At 36.2% G+C, this 18,588-nt stretch overlaps 1 protein-coding gene across 1 annotated transcript in view; it reads right to left on the bottom strand.

The window, feature by feature from the left end:
* Positions 1 to 463: 463 nt before the first annotated feature.
* Positions 464 to 18,588, bottom strand: part of LOC107554570 (trafficking protein particle complex subunit 9-like) — a 171,180-nt gene continuing 153,055 nt past the window's right edge. Inside the window, exons 11-12 of the mRNA XM_016237130.1 lie at positions 3,103 to 3,326; positions 464 to 1,000 (exon numbers count right to left, since the gene is read on the bottom strand). Of these exons, the coding sequence (XP_016092616.1) occupies positions 824 to 1,000; positions 3,103 to 3,326 (401 nt within the window). The 3' untranslated portion in view covers positions 464 to 823. The remainder of the gene's footprint in view (positions 1,001 to 3,102; positions 3,327 to 18,588) is intronic.

The raw sequence follows: 18,588 nt of genomic DNA, 5'->3' as shown, positions 1-18,588 counted from the left end.
CCAGGCCATATTTCAGCCCAAAATCAAAAGATGACAGGTAAATCTTTATTTATTTTTTTATTTAAAGGCCTGTTTTTATCCAATTACAATTTTTTTTGAGAACTAAGAATTATTTTAGAATTCAGACTGTTCAAAACAGTTCCCCTCCAACCCTCATTACTACAATGCAAAAAAATCCAATCAAATTTAAATTTGATCTATGATCACTATATTTTATAATTTTATTTCAATATAATAATTTTTTTTTAAAATACTGTAGTCAAATTATTGTTATACATATTATTGCAAAATAACAAAAATATTGCAGTATTGCAGTAATATAATTCTGAGAATCAACATTTACAATTATGAGAATTACAAAACAACCTAATAGAAAAAAGATCAAACACATTACAGTAATGAGACTTAAGACAAAAAAGTTCTTATTTGTCATTTAAAAAAAAAAAATCGACTAAAGGCTTCAACTAAATCAAATTTTCCTTTCTTTGGGGGATGAAATATGAGCTGGAGACATTTTCATCAGTTAGTTTCATCAGGACTAAATTGTAAGACCTCAGATGTTTTCACTTAGTGGTTACCTGAAAGATGTTCTTCATCCTTTTGTCTTTCTCTAAAGAGGAGAATGAGGTCTTCAGAATGGATCGGAAAGTGGAGGATTTGGCATAAACTGAAACATCTTCAAACTCTAAAAGCTTCATACACTAGAAGTGCACTTGCTCTAGACTCAATATAAATATGTAGATTAGCTCAGTAGTCGTCTGAAAAACAGCAGATCTCTCCCAGGTCCTTTACAAAGGCCTACTGAGTCTGTGAGGTCAGAAGCTCAGGCGGCTGCTTCGATTGGCTCCTGGGCTCTGATGTGGACGCTGGGCAGACAGAACCAGGCGGGCGGCAGGTCGCGGGCTGTGCTGTCATCTTGAAACTTGATGTTCAGATAGAAATCCCCAGTGTATAAGAAGAGCAGGGCTCCCACACACACTGAGTTCTCTGTAGGGTTCACCTGCAGACGAGAACATCACACACCTCAAACACCTGCTGACTTCAGCGCTTCAACCTACACACTCTGCACACACATGTCCTGCGGTGGTCAGAAGCAAAGACAGTCCATCCTCTTTAAAAGAGACAAACTTATACCGCTGCATGTGGACCAAAAACTGAACAGAGTGAAAGAAAATTAATTGTGTCTGGTCTTAATATGGGCATAGATCTCACTTTGCTCCATTTTAGTGATTCAATCTACCTCGTTTTTATAATAATAATAATATCAGTAGTATCATAAAAAAATATATTTGACAGTTTCACATAAGCTAGCAGTTAAAAGTTCATACACTTATAACTGAATTTCTGCTTCTCATTATCTTAAAAACATTTTTAATCTAAAGGTTTATGATTTAATGCTTGTAATTATTGTTTGTACAAATAAATCAATAATTAAAATTGCATGTACATTTTGATTTAATTCAATGTAATTGATTATTATTATTAATAGTGGTAATACTAATTAAAATACAAAATTACATGTACATATTAGAAAACTGTCATGCAGTATTATATACAGTGGTGTGAAAAAGTTTTTGCCCCCTTCCTGTTTTTTTAATTGTTTGCATATTTGTCACACTTAAAAGATTCAGATCATCAAACAAATTTTTATATTACACAAAGATAACCTGAGTAAATACAAACTGCAGTTTTGAAATTATGATTTCATTTATTAAGGGAAAAAAGCTGTCCAAACCTGCCTGGCACTACGTGAAAAAGTAATTGCCCCCGAAATCTAATAACTGGTTGTGCCACGCTTTGCAGCAACAACTGCAATCAAGTGTTTGCGATAAATGGCAATGAGTCTTTCACAGGAATTTTGGCCCACTCTTCTTTGCAGAATTGTTTTCATTCAGCCACATTGGAGGGTTTTCGAGCATATGTGTTGCTCTTTAAGCATGCTTCACTTTGTCAGACAGCTTCTATTTAAGTGATTTCTTGATTCAACAGGTCTGGCAGTAATCAGGCCTGCGTGTGGCTAGTGAAATTTAACTCAGCTTTCTAAAATGATGTGGTTAATCACAGTTCTTTCATGATTTAAGAGGAAGGGGCAAATCATTTTTCACGTAGGGCCACGTAGGTTTGGACAGCTTTTTTCCCTTAATAAATGAAATTATCATTTAAAAACTGCATTTTGTATTTACTTGCATTATATTTGCGTAATATTAAAATTGGTTTGATGATCTGAATCTTTTAAGTGTGACAAATATGCAAACAATTAAAAAAACAGGAAGGGGGCAAAAACTTTTTCACACCACTGTATATTATGCATTTATATATTTCTGTCATAATTTCACATACACTACAAGGTAAAATTTTGGGTACAAGGAACTGAATTTATGCTTCACATTATCTTAAAAACATTTTTAATTAAAGGCTTATGATTTAATATTTGTAATTATTTTGTTTGTACAAATAAATAAATTACTAAAAATATATATAAATGTTCATTTAATAGATTATTACTACTACAACTACTACTACTTGTAATAGTAGCAGTAGTAGTAGTAACACATATTAAGTATTAGAAATATTACAAAAATATTATGCAACACTACATGTATATTGATATTTCTGTCAAAATTTCACACCAGTTAAAAGATTGGACACAGGTGACAATTTATTAATTTATCTCTTGAAAACAATATTTTCATCTAAAGGTCAACTATGTTATGCTTTAAAGAAAAATATGAATTTTCATTTGTTTAACATTTCTGGTCTTTACATAGCTCCTATTCTTTTTTCATAGTTATGATGACTTTACTCCAATGTGGAAAAGAACACTAATAAAGACTAAGTAGATGTGTTTAAATAGTGTATTATTAGAGTGTTAGTGTATAAGCCAAACGTCTTGGAAACCTCTCACGAAAGAAACACAATAATGTGAAAACACCCAAAGAGTCTTAGAACGGACACAAAATGATTGGGGGAAGCTAAATTTGGATTTCTGTTGAAAGAGCCTTGTATGTAAGTGGGTCTTCAACACCTTGACTGTGATTGAGAGTTAGTTGAGGACGTGACCCGGCTCAGACGGAGTCCTGCTGCTGTGCGTCATTGGCTCACCGTGCCGATGTAGAAGGTGTTGGAGCCAATGAAAGTGACGGCATCCTGCAGGTCGTAGTTTTGGACTCCGTTCTGATAGTCTTGGAAGGGAACGACGGTCAGAGAGAACGGCCCGACAGCGCTCTTGCTGCGGTTGGTCAGTTTTACCTCTAATGGCACAGCGTCTCCGACCCTGCAGTCAGCGACCACGTCACAGTCACACGGCTCACCATTAACCACAACATCTGCAGACAAACAGAGAGAGAGACAGGAGAAGTTCAGCCCAAAGCATGAGAGAAGCTAAAGGAGTCTTCTCTTTTGAAACACTGTGTAGACACGCTTTATATCTGCAACGCAAAACTCTCCAGCTCACCCAGAACATTTAATGAAACTAAACCGCAATTAGAAGTCATTCAGTCATAACATCACAAACACAAGCTCATTTACTGAATCCTGTAACACATTTCTTAAAAAATCTTCAAGGACAAACTCTCTATTCAAAACTATACCACTTTGCCTTCAAACGGTTCGTAAAGCCATCAAATATGAATATACACAGAGCACTCATTACACACTGTCTGATTCATTAAAAACAAAATGAACTCTACCACTATGCATGAACCAAAACAGCTTGAAATGCTAAACATAGTGCAAAACTCCCAGCATTTAAAGGAATGAGCATGCAGGCACTGAAAAACCAATACCATCAAATATCAAACACTTCTTCTATATTAAGTTTTGCTTTTGTGATTACAGTGTGATTCAGAAAAATGAAGCATCACTTCAGGAAAAGAATACTTCCAATATTTTGGATGCGAATTAAATAAGAAGTCTGTAGAAGAACTGTAAAAAAAAAAGTATATATTTATATATATATAGTATTTAAACAATAAAATAAAATAAATACATAAAATGTGTAGAAAATAACCTACTGAAAGCAACAGTTAACTCAAAATTAAATGAATAAATCCACTCATTATAATTTCAAAATCATTAATATATATATATATATATATATATATATATATATATATAAATATCTAATTTCTAATGTTTTATATGCAGATTGAATAGGTCTTTATTGTATATGTCTAATTGTCTCCCGAGGCCACAGGAGGGCGCAATGAGCAAAATAATGCAGCGCATTTAAATTGCCAACGCAAGGAATTAACTCTATAAAAACGTGCATTACGTCTAAATTAACTAATAAAAATCAAATATAATTTCATAAATTGCATAAACAATTATGAACAAAACAGTATCATGTATTTATGCATTGCTTAATCCAAAGAGCCGAAGCGCCATTCACACAGACTGCATTTAAAAACATATGAGACGCAGTGAAAAGGAATAAACCTCCACAAATCCGTGACGTGTTTTCTAAAATTTTAAACCGTTTTAACTTTGCACGGCTTTCTATACATCTCTTCTGTGAGACGCGAGTGCAGCAGTCATTTTGTCCGTCTAAAAAATGCACTGAATATCCGTTCGGTGTGAATGGCTTGGTTTCGGTTTTAACCCATTCAAGATCTTCTCCGCATTGAGCTTCTATATTTCTCTAATATTCTGAATGAATAACGCAGCAGCGGCGCGTCTCGTGGGCTAGACTAACAATACATTAAAATGCAACAACATCACTAACATCATCAACACATCTCGCACGCCACTGATGATATCAAAGAAGGTGTATTGTTGATAAATATCGATACCGTTTTATCGCCCAGGCCTAACCGTATATATAAACGGTATTGTAATTTGGACTATTTTTTTTTACATTTTTGCAGAACAACAACTTTATTCCACATTCACTTTCATTGTATGAAAAAGAGCAGATCCCCTTTTATGCTCCACGGAAGAGAAAATCGGTTCGAATGACATGTGGGTGAGTAAATGATGACAGAATTTTCAATCTTGAGTGAACAAACCCTTTAAAATTAAATGAGACCCACAAAAACAATCTACTAGGCTATTTCAGTTGATCATCAACCTTAGTTCTGCCTCTCAGAGAGTCAAACAGTGGTAACCCACGATGACCCAGCACTGATCTCAGAGCAGATCATGAACAAACGCTAAATAATACAGAAAATAATACAGGTTATATGTTATAGTGAAGAAAGTTGCATCTCTCTCACATGCTCTCAGCTGTCGCTATCTATCATGCTGAGGAGTTCTCAGTGTCTCTTCAAGTGCCGGAGGCAGGGCTGTCACACGAGCCCCGTCCCTGGAGAGCAGCATGCTGGAAGATGTGGTCCCTGCGGGCCTCTGTCAATGACATACAGACAGACAGCCTGCCCCGCAGGACTACAGCAACTCACTGCAGGATGAGTCCCGCACAGATAAATAATCTCTCATTGACAGGACAGTTGTAGCGCTGCTCTCCGAGGACTAGGTTTAAGCTCTGAGAAGCGGCAGGTACGGCCATCTGTTTGGGTAATGATGATTTAACAGTCGCTATCACAACCGTGAAGGCAAATGTCAAGCTTTTTTTATAAGCCGAGACCAAATGTTTAGCTTTGCATCATCAAATATTCATGGTCCCTCCTGACTGACGTAAGACTTGGTGAAATAAAGATTTTCACTCTGCAAACCCAAATGTTATTTCAAGTCCCAAAATAGCATTCCACCAGAAACAGAAAGTAGTTTTGGAACAGAACAATGCCACAGGCACCGACTAAACACAAGCTGTTCAATCAAGAATCATTCCAAAACTCCTGTTTCATTTAAAGGTTTGTCATTAAATGCCGAAGATCAAACACAGATCACAAACACTGCCACTTAGCTATCAAAATAATAAAACAGGGCAAAACTTTGAGTAAACCCAAACTTTAACTGGATTATGAAAAAAAGGTGTTTCATTGGTTGTTTTTATTTTATATATTTACACACACATACACACACTTCAGTAGCCCATGTATTAATTCAGAAAATCTCTACAGCTGAATCTCACCAAACTGGTCAAGATGTTTTGGTCACATTTCTCAATAAGAAAATATATTTTGCAAGAAAATTATGCTCATATAGGGCCATTTGTTGGACATGATTCATTTTCATGACACTGAAACACAAAAACAAGCAAAGGTTACATTTCAGGATGCATTACAGTAATGTTCATTTAGGTTAAAAAGTATGTTTAATTTTCATGAAAATGAGATCAGTTTAATATTCGTAATACTCTTGATTTTGTGCTGAAATGTGAGCTGGACTTTTCTTTGGCATCAGAAAGCACATCAGATAGAGTTACAGCACACAAATGCCCAAGGATACAGCTGGATCTGTATGGAAACAATACACTGCAACACACACCTGTACCATATGCATGTACACGCGCTCATACACATGGCTCTGGTGCGACACCTTACCAAGTGTTATATTTAGTTTTTTAAAGAGCTGTTGCTAGGAGATGTGACACTGATAGGTAGATCATCTGCAGATGGGTGGAGATATTCCTTCATAAGTATGAACAGAACAAAGACAGAGAGAGAAATGGGCAATCAAACATGCAGAGAAATGCAAACTCTACACAAAAACTACATTTTTACATTCTCCGAAGAAAACGGGAATAGTGTTTACCAGTGCAAAACTCACCGCCATAATGCTAGTGTGTTACTAGGGTGGTCACTAGGTGGTTATGTACTCGCCCAAGTCAGAATGATTCACCTTAGTTCATTAAAGCTCCTGCCATTAAACACAACATTCTGCTGATCTCTGGTTTACCACGTCAGCACCGTTGTGATGGCTGTTGCTCTAGAACGGTTGTCGGGGGTAACCACGATGTCACAGCACACACAAAAAAAGGAACAGGTCGTCATGGCAACCAGGTTCTGCCCATGGCACCGAGCGGACGCAGTAAAAGTGCCAGAAAAACGTCTGACTCAGCAAAGCCACGTGCGCAGACTGATTCCTGGAGTTTGCAGGAGTTCTGTGTATTACAGGAGTCTGACCTGCTATTTAAGAGTCGAACGCACCTAAAGGACGTCAAAACAATAGATTGAGGCTGTTTAACTGAAACAAACAACATTTCACAATGACAAAAAGTTAAATGGCAAGATCATATTTTCACCTAGTGGCAAAACAAACCGAATATGCACCCAATACAGATGTTACCATAGCAACAGCAGGCCGCTTTGCATCAGTACTGGACGGTACATTTGCAAAAATGTAAGTTCTCATTATTTATCACTTAAAACTTTAGCGTTTTGTTCAAAAAGTCTTTTAATAGTTACTATTCAACTGAATGACATTTTTGAGAGGATTAAAACTTATTGAAGTGTATATGTTGGAAAATAATCATTATCATGCAGAATAAAGATAATGAATATACTGTAAACTATATAATTATTCTGGCAAAAATCTTTATAGCTAGTTATATTTATTTTATTAACGGTTTTTAAATTTTGATTTATGAAGAAGTATGCCAAAGCTACTGAGTTACTTACAGTATCTCACAGAAGTGAGCACACCCCCTCACATTTTTGTAAATATTTTATTATATCTTTTCATGTGACAACACTGAAGAAATTACACTTTGCTACAATGTAAAGTAGTGAGTGCACAGCTTGTATAACAGTGTAAATTTGCTGTCTCCTCAAAATAACTCAACACACAGCCATTAATGTCTAAACCGCTGGCCACAAAAGTGAGTACACCCCTAAGTGAAAATTTCCAAATTGGGCCCAGAGTGTCAATATTTTGTGTGGCCACCATTATTTTCCAGCATTGGAGGTGTGTTTGGGGTTGTTATCATGTTGGAATACTGCCCTGCGACCCAGTATCCGAAAGGGAGGGGATCATGCTCTGCTTCAGTATGTCACAGTACATGTTGGCATTCATGGTTCCCTCAATGAACTGTAGCTCCCCAGTGCCGGCAGCACTCATGCAGCCCCAGACCATGACACTCCCACCACCATGCTTGACTGTTGGCAAGACACTTGTCTTTGTACTCCTCACCTGGTTGCTGCCACACACGCTTGACACCATCTGAACCAAATAAGTTTATCTTGGTCTCATCAGACCACAGGACATGGTTCCAGTAATCCATGTCCTTAGTCTGCTTGTCTTCAGCAAACTGTTTGCGGGCTTTCTTGTGCATCATCTTTAGAAGAGGCTTCCTTCTGGGACGCCATGCAGACCAATTTGATGCAGTGTGCGGCGTATGGTCTGAGCACTGACAGGCTGACCCCCCACCCCTTCAAAATCTGCAGCAATGCTGGCAGCACTCTATTTCCGTCTATTTCCCAAACACAACCTCTGGATATGATGCTGAGCATGTGCACTCAACTTCTTTGGTCGACCATGGCGAGGCCTATTCTGAGTGGAACCTGTCCTGTTAAACCGCTGTATGGTCTTGGCCACCGTGCTGCAGCTCAGTTTCAGGGTCTTGGCAATCTTCTTATAGCCTACGCCATCTTTATGTAGAGCAACAATTCTTTTTTTTCAGATCCTCAGAGAGTTCTTTGCCATGAGGTGTCATGTTGAACTTTCAGTGACCAGTATGAGAGAAAGAGAGCGATAACACCAAATTTAGCACACCTGCTCCCCATTCACACCTGAGACCTTCTAACACTAATGAGTCACATGACACCGGGGAGAGAAAATGGTTAATTGGGCCCAATTTGGACATTTTCACTTAGGGGTGTACTCACTTTTGTGGCCAGCGGTTTAGACATTAATGGCTGTGTGTTGAGTTATTTTGAAGGGACAGCAAATTTACACTGTTATACAAGCAATTACACTCACTACTTTACATTGTAGCAAAGTGTCATTTCTTCAGTGTTGTCACATGAAAATATATAATAAAATATTTACAAAAATGTGAGGGGTGTACTCACTTCTGTGAGATACTGTAAGTCTCACTGGTTTATGTTGGTTATTTGACTGCTTTTCTTTTCATTTCTTTTAATTTAATTTAATTTCTTTTTTTATTTTATTTTCAACGACACTGAAAACTGCCTGGAAAATTATTATTAAATTATTATTATATCAATGATGACCCTGAAAACTACCTTGAAGATTACCTTTAAGTATTATTATTATTATTATCATTATTAACAATAATAATGACACTGAAAATTGTTATTTTATTATTTTTATTATAATTATTATTATTATTGTTTTATTAATTACACTGAAAATTAAACTGAAACTACCTATATGTACTTATTATTATTATTTTGAAAAAGAAGAATAGAATAGGTCATTTTCATTTTAAAAACCAAAACAGCACAAAACCTTCAACAAGTACATTGGCCATTATGTGCATGCAAATGATTTGGAACAAACTCTTCCTAACCAAATCAGAAGGTCTGGATAAACTTGGTCCTAAGCTTTCTTAGATTCTAGAACATGAATGTCAGCGATCTATTAACAGCCCTCCTGTTAATGTTTAACCATGTGGTCATTTAGATGAATTATTAAGCTGAAGCGCGGTCATGCAACAGCATAAATTTTACTTGGAAATCTATATAAAAGCACAGAATCAGCAGGCCGGTGACCCCAGGAAGAGTTTATCTTCTCATCCCATTTCCTCCACATTAGCGCTGACTCTCGCTTGGCAAAAGCCATTCGCTGGCAAACATGAAGGTGTCTGGTGCTTTCAGGCCACTACAATCACACTAGAGCCGTACCTGCTCGAGAGTTTTATTCCACAAGGCTAAAGGAAATATCCGTCTTGTCTTCTTCAAGATCAGAGCACATGTTTTCAAGTGCACTACTCAATGCTGAAAGAAACTCAAGTCAGAATCAGGTCTGAGGGACACAAAAGACCCTTTTCAATCTGCTTGTTCTGAATTTCAAAGCTAGAAAGCAGAGCAATGTCCTTCAAACACAGTTCTGCCTGGTTGACACGCCGCTATTAATCAATGGTGAAAGAACATGAGGGATATCTCTCACTGTCATTGCTGAATCGAGTGCTTAAAAATGTGTGGTGAAGACAGAATGGTTACGTAAGATCAATTAATTACAACGCTTCAAAGTGGCACTTTATTGAAATCCCTCAGACTTCTTTTTCCTCATCTTCACAAAATTCTCCAATTAAGTCAGCTCCAACTGCTTAACAGATTTCTTTAGCACTTAAATTTAACATTAAAGTTTGAAATCCCCACTGAATTACCGTAATTACGAGTTTCAACCTGTAAAAATAGCTCATATCTGAGTCAGAGGATGTGAACAGGTCAGGTCAGTACTTTGTAATTCAGGTCACTTCAACATTCAAAATTCTATAACCATCATTGATGATGTCTGCAATATTTGCATGCAGCATTGAGCTTTTCATTCTTGCAAGAGTAAGAAAAAGAAAACAAATCTTCAGTGTATGCAATGTAACATATGTATGCTGAACTGCAGCTGATCATTTCTTTTATGCATTTACATGCATACTGAATTGTTATAGCTTTTTTCTTTCATGTACACATTTGGACACTGAATTTAATGCATCTCTACATCATTAATGCAAATATACTTTTAATGTGAAGGACTAAATTACTGAATGAATAAATGTAGTTGATCTTTCTTTCATACATGCACATGTGTACTGAATAATGATTGCATTTTCTTTCATGCACGTATATGCACGCTGAATTTAATGCATCCACACGTGATGAAATTAGAAATGTCTATGTTTAATATAAATAAATGTGTTTGCGTGTGTGTGTAATGCAAAATAGCACGCGAGACCTACATACTGCAAGTTTTAAATGCAGTACTTACATATAACATAAATAAAAAAATATACTACAACTTATAAAATGTATTAAGAAAAAGAATTACATGATATATATGTGTGAATTAGTGTATGTTATTGTGTGTGTGTGTGTGTATAAACATCAACATATCACACTTTTTAGAATTTGTATTGAAAACCAAAGATACGAAGAAAATGCATTGTTCAAAGGGACTAATTAAAATAATTATTAAAAAATTGTAGAACATTTAAATGTAAAAAACATAAAAAAAATTAAATGTATTTTACAAAAGACTAAGTTTAAGACTAAGTTTAAGTTTTAAATGTTTTTAAAATATAAAATAAATAAAAATATATTATACATTTATTTAATATTAAAAATAAATAAAAATATAAATATTTTAAATGTATTGAGAAAAATAAATAAAAGTTTTAAAGTGAAAAACAGTACATGACATCCTGTGCCAACTCTGCCACACAAATCTCGAGTCTTACATCTGATCAAGGAGATGAAGATAAAAGGCATTTGTTTTAGTGTGAGAACACCACAATCTCTTTTATTTTTGCACAGTCACGTTTATACTGGCTATGAAATAAAGAGACTGGCATCAAACTTGGCTGAGAGATGCCTCTTTCTCCAGAGAGAGTTTGATCAAATCAGAACTTCCTGTTTTGGACAACACTGAACATATCTCAACTCAAAATCACTCCTGTTCATTTCCAGCTTCAATTATTCTTCTTCTATGGCAGAATTCCTATACTGGATCCATCATGCCACATTCTTCCCTCGGCTCCGGCCTGATCTGGCTGGATATTCACAATCAACAACGGGGACAAACAAATTCATAGAGGCAGCAAATACCTCCCTGCATCGAAAGATAAAGAAGCTCCAGACTCAAACTTCTGAAAACAAATAATTCAAAGGTTCACTGAGCAGAAGAATACAAAGAATCAAACACAAACATATTGCTTTAAACTACAACAATGGAAAATTCTCAAAGCATATATGTGTGTGTGTATATACAGTATATACAGTGGGTACGGAAAGTATTCAGACCCCTTTACATTTTTCACTCTTTGTTACATTGCAGCCATTTGCTAAAATCATTTAAGTTAATTTTTTTTCCTCATTAATGTACACACAGCACCCCATATTGACAGAAAAACACAGAATTGTTGACATTTTTGCAGATTTATTAAAAAAGAAAAACTGAAATATCACATGGTCCTAAGTATTCAGACCCTTTGCTGTGACACTCATATATTTAACTCAGGTGCTGTCCATTTCTTCTGATCATCCTTGAGATGGTACTATGCCTTCACTTGAGTCCAGCTGTGTTTGATTATACTGATTGGACTTGAGTATATATATATATATATTGGAATTATTTATTAAAAAAAAATCTATTAGAATAAGTAAAACAAAAATAAATTATAATAAATTTTTATCATTAAAACATAAAATTAAACAAAAATATATAGTATTATAAATTTCCTGTTCTCTCACACCAAACAATGGTCTGAATTACTAGAAAGGTCCACAGAAACTCCAACAGCACGAAGCTCATTGTGAATCGTTTTTGACGCTGAGCTAACCTGACAGAAGCTGATCAATAATCAGCTACGCCTGAACCGCAAACACAGGTTACGGTGTCAGTTCAGCTGTGAAAATACGGCTGCTTCGACGAACACAACCCGCAGAGCTGATCAATGGCAGAGGGAAACCGGCGCTTGGCAAGGTTACGCAGTGAAACTGCTCTACAGAGCTGTCAAATGAGCAAAGCAGCACATAAAAAGAGAATAGGAAGTCTGGATTGGATGTCAAATGCTCTCCGCAGGAGATTTCATTTGGCCTTACGAATGATTAATCTAAACTAGATCCACTGCACTAAATGATTTGTTCATCGTCCTCCTTTGAAGATGCAGGGGATCTTTGACACGCCACTGCAGATCTTTTGAGAGGGAATAAAGGACAGTGCTGGGTTGAAGCAGAACATGACACATTCTATTTGGACAAAAAAAATGCTGTAAATAAATATGTTGTGAACATTTTCAGGCTATTATCTGTAACCTCGAGTGCCATATTGAATCTGTCAAATGCATAAAAATGTAAATGCCAATAAATATAATACAGGTTTTATCTAATTTCTAGTGTCTGCACTTAACCCAGACTTTCTCACACAACAACTGGCAAAATCCACCACTTGGGCAGACATTAAATCAGCACTTGCCAAAGATGAATTGCCACTTACTGCTTGCCTGTTGCCAACACAGCCACTTGGCAGAGAGGCTTCTGCTTGGTCCTACAGTTGTCTTTTGACATGGTCATTTTAAAATTTCAATGCGACAAAACAAAATGGAACACTTAAATTCCCTAAGTGTAGGTACGTTTCAGACATGTGGCTTGTTTGTGTTGTTCTGAAATGGACTAAATTGTCACATTTTCTTGTTGGTTCATTCACTTTCAGAAGCCACAGTATTTCAAAATAGACCAAAATTTAGCTGACAGCAAAAGAGAACAACAACATCTCTGCAGGCTTTTATTGGCCTTTTTTCTGTTCATCAACATTATTGCTTATATCAATTTGAGCAGGAATTCAGGCTGCGTCTGAAAAACGACAGTCCTTAAAGGGATAGTTCACCAAAAAAATGAAAATTACCCCATGATTTACTCACCCTCAAGCCATCCTAGGTGTATATGACTTTCTTCTTTCAGATTAATACAATCGGAGTTATATTAAAAAATGAGCCAGGACATTTTTTTTATATAATTCCGATCGTATTCGTCTGAAAGAAGAAAGCCATATACACTTAGGCTGGCTTGAGGTTGAAATCATGGGGTAATTTTCATTTTTGGGTGAACTATCCCTTTAAAAGGCATTTTTGGAGAAAAGGGCATGTTTTGTTTATAAATTACAGCACAAATCACTTCACAAATCTTAGGTGAATCCAAGTAAAATTTTGCCATATATGCCTACATGAACCATATTCAGGGAGTCAGGGCCGTTTTAACCATTGGGCTAGGTGGGGCTGAAGCCCCGGGGCCCGAGCAAGGAGGGGGCCCGTGATTGGCTGTGGAGTAGATTGACTGGAGTGCCGATCGCCAAAGCCACCCCGCCCCCCACTTATTAGCACTGTTATTTAGTTGAGCTTTCCCGTAAATTCCATGCATTACCATTTGAGATTGAAACGTAATGTTTGAATTTGGTTTACCAATCAAATGCATTTATTCTATATTTGACTTTTGAATGATATGCGCACGTATCTATCAGGTGATTGCTGCCCAGTATGTCTGCATGAACCTCTTTTCACTTTGTTCTGGAGTAATCTGGAAATGGTCGCGCACCCCCCACTTATTAGCGCTGTTATTTAGTTGAGCTTTCCCGTAAATTCCATGCATTACCATTTGAGATTGAAACGTAATGTTTGAATTTGGTTTACCAATCAAATGCATTTATTCTATATTTGACTTTTGAATGATATGCGCACGTATCTATCAGGTGATTGCTGCCCAGTATGTCTGCATGAACCTCTTTTCACTTTGTTCTGGAGTAATCTGGAAATGGTCGCGCAAAGAACAACATTCCAATAAGTAAAAATGTCAGCAATTCTAAAAGAGAGAGGGGCTCAAAAAACGAAAAACTTCAAATACAAACAACATAAAAACACGACTTAGTAAATTCCCCAGCTATCAGGTTATTTTACTAAAGCTGATGATGGAGTGGAAGTTGCTGGAACAGCAAGTGAACCGGGCACACGGAGCAGATAAAAACAGTGTCATCGTCCACACAGATTTTAGGTTAGTTTGATTGTTCAAACACAAAAACCATATAAATCCAGTTAATAAACTATATTCATTAAAGGGTAGGGAGATAATCCGGTAGAAATATATCAATCGTTGATTGAAGCACGTCATGATGTAGTCTAAGCTTATCATTTCAAGACGTTTTAAGCAGGGTTTAAAACTAATGGTTTATACTGTTCATGGACGTTACGCTGCGGGGCAGAATTCATTCTGGTAAATGTGTGTGTTAAAACGGTTTCTACCTCATACACGCGGCACGCACCTGCTCGTATTATTGACTAAACTTTCGCTCCTTGTGCTTAAATGGTCAAATACACATAGTTCTGTGTCAAAATGCCCGTCTTTGCGAGTAGCCTCGTAAACACAGTTATTTGTGTCTTAAATGAATGTTAATAGTTAAAGATAAAGCATGTGTTAGGCTATATGAGATCCTTAGCCTATATGATGAGATCTTAAAAGGATATTCACCCAAAAATGAAGATACTGTCATCATATACTTACTCTCAAATTGTTCTAAACCTCTATGAATTTCCTTTTCCTCCTCAACATAAAAGAAGATATTTTGAAGAATGATCGTAACAGTTTCTGGTCCCAACTGACTCCAATAGAGTGTTATTTTCATATATGGAAGTAGTGAGGGCCCAGCAACTGTTTGGTTACCAATATTGTTCCAAATATATTATTTTGTGTTCAACAGCATGAAGGAATATCATACAGGTCATATGGTTTTCTGATGTCGCCACTAATTAGAGATGCACCAAAATTTCGGCTGCCGAATATTAGTTCACCGCTCAGGATTCACTTTCACGTGGTGTGACGCTCTGAGTATTATCCGCTCTATGCGTGTGCGCTCCGCTCAGTCGCTCCATCAGAACATATGATCTTTGTTCTGTTGTAGCCTAATTTGTGACTGTTTACTTGTCTTCAGTAAGCTTATTTTTACTTAGGCTAGTATTATTTTTTTGTGAAATATTGAAATTGGTAACAAAAATTATGAAATTTAAGTGCATCAAGAATTTTGATATGGTATAAAAATCCTAATTAAAACTTTATATATATATATAGGGTACAACCTAAAGGCGCCCCGGGGGAAAAGGCGCCTTTGATATTATTTTCATCTAAACCACTAGATGGCACAAAAACGTGGTGTAGCACTTTCCAAAACATCAGTTTTTCAAGATGCACGTGTATATTTGTCTGATCTTTGACGGGATCGCGCGCAGCAGTGCAAAGTTGATTCTGTGCTTACTTGATCTAATATTTTATGTTTTTAAAAATGTTGTAGATTTAAGTAGCAAATGAGAATCGCAAAAATTAATGCATATATTTTGAGACAAGGGTCTTCTTTATGATTTTCAGTTTTATTTTAGATAATTAAAGCAACAGTTTTTAAATAATGAAAGAATATGTAAAAGTATGGTATTTTAGCCCCCTGCTGTTGGGGCTAAAGGCGCACAGTAATTAACATGAGAATTAATAGATGGCTGACTTCTCCATTTGTTGACATGACATTAGATTCAGATGGTAAATATCATATATTATGTTGGGTGTCCATATTAGAGATAATCACCATGTTTAGAATGAAACCATCATATTTAAAAACATGATATTAATCATATCATATAATAAAATAGAATTTGCTGTTACTACTGTAAATATATATTCAATCATTATTGGATCTCCTTCAATACTCTCAGAATCTTTACTTATTAAAACATATTTTTTTCTGTATTTTAAAATATATGTTTTATATTAACACATAATAATGAAAGCATATTTATTGGGGAAAAAATGAGTACTTTTATTTTTCAAAATAAGCAGAAAATAGTACAAACTTTGCTAAAGTGATTGTTTTGAACAAGTATTAACTTAAAAAAAAAAACATTATTTTAGCTGAAGTATTTGTATAAATACTGTGTGCCTTTTACCCCGTGTGTGGGGTAAAAGGCCCTCTCTTGCCACCTCATCCATTTATAAAATAAAAAAAAAATAAATAAACAACTTGAATGATTCATTTTCACACAAAATCTGTTGCTCCATTAATGTTCAATACAACATATATATTTTTTCTGCAATTATACATTTTAGGCGCAGTGAATGAACATTTTTTATTAAGGTGGGTCTTTAGCTCCGTTGTACCCTATATATATATATATATATATATATATATATATATAGAGAGGTGAGATTTTGAGTGAAAACCTCCTTCCATCAGCAAGGGCATTGAAGATGAAACGTGGCTGGGTCTTTCAGCATGACAATGATCCCAAACACACCGCCCGGGCAGTGAAGGAGTGTCTTCGTAAGAAGCATTTCAAGGTCCTGGAGTGGCCTAGCCAGTCTCCAGATCTCAACCCCATAGAAAATCTTTGGAGGGAGATGAAAATCCGTGTTGCCCAGCGACAGCCCCAAAACATTACTGCTCTAGAGGAGATCTGCATGGAGGAATGGGCCAAAATACCAGCAACAGTGTGTGAAAACCTTGTGAAGACTTACAGAAAACGTTTGACCTCTGTCATTGCCAACAAAGGGTATATAACAAAGTATTGAGAAGAAATTTTGTTATTGACCAAATACTTATTTCCCACCATAATTTGCAAATAAATTCTTTAAAAATCCTACAATGTGATTTTCTGGATTTTTTTCTCATTTTGTCTCTCATAGTTGAGGTATACCTATGATGAAAATTACAGGCCTCTCTCATCTTTTTAAGTGGGAGAACTTGCACAATTGGTGGCTGACTAAAAACTTTTTTGCCCCACTGTATATCAAACAAGTTCATATATGCAAAGCACACAGACAGATGTAATGTGTTAGAGACTTTATGCTTATAAAGATTATGTTAGCGCTTCTATGCACAACAAGTGTAAGTTAGTGTACAAAAGCAATAACATGCATGCAAATGCTGTATAAGGTATTTCACAGCGATAGATAGTTCATGCATGAAAGGAAATGAATAAGAAAAGGAAAGAGAATAAAAAAGGAATAAGAAAGGAAAGCTTGTCCTAACTAGTGTTGCTTCAGGTCCTAACTAGTGTTGCATCAGGTCGCACTGTGCAGACGCAGGCGACGTCACTTCCTCAAGCCCCACTCGCGGAATTATTTAGAACAGTGTTTCCCAACCGGGGTCTGTCGAGAGCAGGGGTGCTGTATAAAAAAATCATTTTTTAATATTTTTAAATTGCTAAAATATTAAAAAAAGCAGCTATTATATAATATCCATTTCTAATGCCGCCAATAATTAGAGATGCACAGAAATTCCGGCTGCCGAAAATGAGTTCACCGCTCAGGATTCACTTGTGTGTGTGTGTGTGTGTGTGCGTGCGTGCGTGCGTGTGTGCGCGTGTGCGTGTGCGTTATCCCGCTCTATGCGCGTGTGTGCTCCGCTCAGTCGCTCGCGTCCCATGTGACTGCTCCATTCATATACCGTTCATGCTCATCGGAACAGCAAAGTCCACTCAGAAATCAAGCTGACAGGAAACATCGATGTAGTACAGTATTGTTTCTGTCTGCAATAGCCCTACTGTGCTGTAACAAGGTGTGATAAATGGGCAACTCTGGTAACGCTGCCCTCTCATTCATTGATCTGCTAATCGTTATGCTCATGTGTCCTCTGATAATAATAGCTTTCTAAGATTAAACATTATTTGGATAATTGGTAAAAAATAAAATAAAATCTCTTAATAGCCCTACAAAAATACACTGAGTGAGCAAAACTTTGTTTAATTACCATTATAACTATCTCACAATGTTTACATATGAATAAAAGCCTACATTAAAGTCTGTCGTATAAATTGGTCTCTTCATTAGAAATTAGCCTACTGATTTTTTATAATATTAAAAATATCTGTATGACATTATATTCTGCAGTTCTTCTCTGTTGTACCAAATATCTATACTTTTCAAATTATCATATCGAAGTTAGAAATTCAAATATTGTGACCAAATTAATTTTGTAGGGTGCCACAAATTTGTAAAAATTTCCAAAGGGTGCCGCGACTAAAGAAAGGTTGGGAAACACTGA

The sequence above is a fragment of the Sinocyclocheilus grahami genome, unplaced genomic scaffold, assembly GCF_001515645.1.
Source record: "Sinocyclocheilus grahami isolate Dianchi unplaced genomic scaffold, SAMN03320097.WGS_v1.1 scaffold507.1, whole genome shotgun sequence".
Classification (NCBI taxonomy): Eukaryota; Metazoa; Chordata; class Actinopteri; order Cypriniformes; family Cyprinidae; genus Sinocyclocheilus; species Sinocyclocheilus grahami.
The sequence above is the reverse complement of the archived record's forward strand: the minus strand, read 5'-3'. Positions and strand labels throughout refer to the sequence as shown.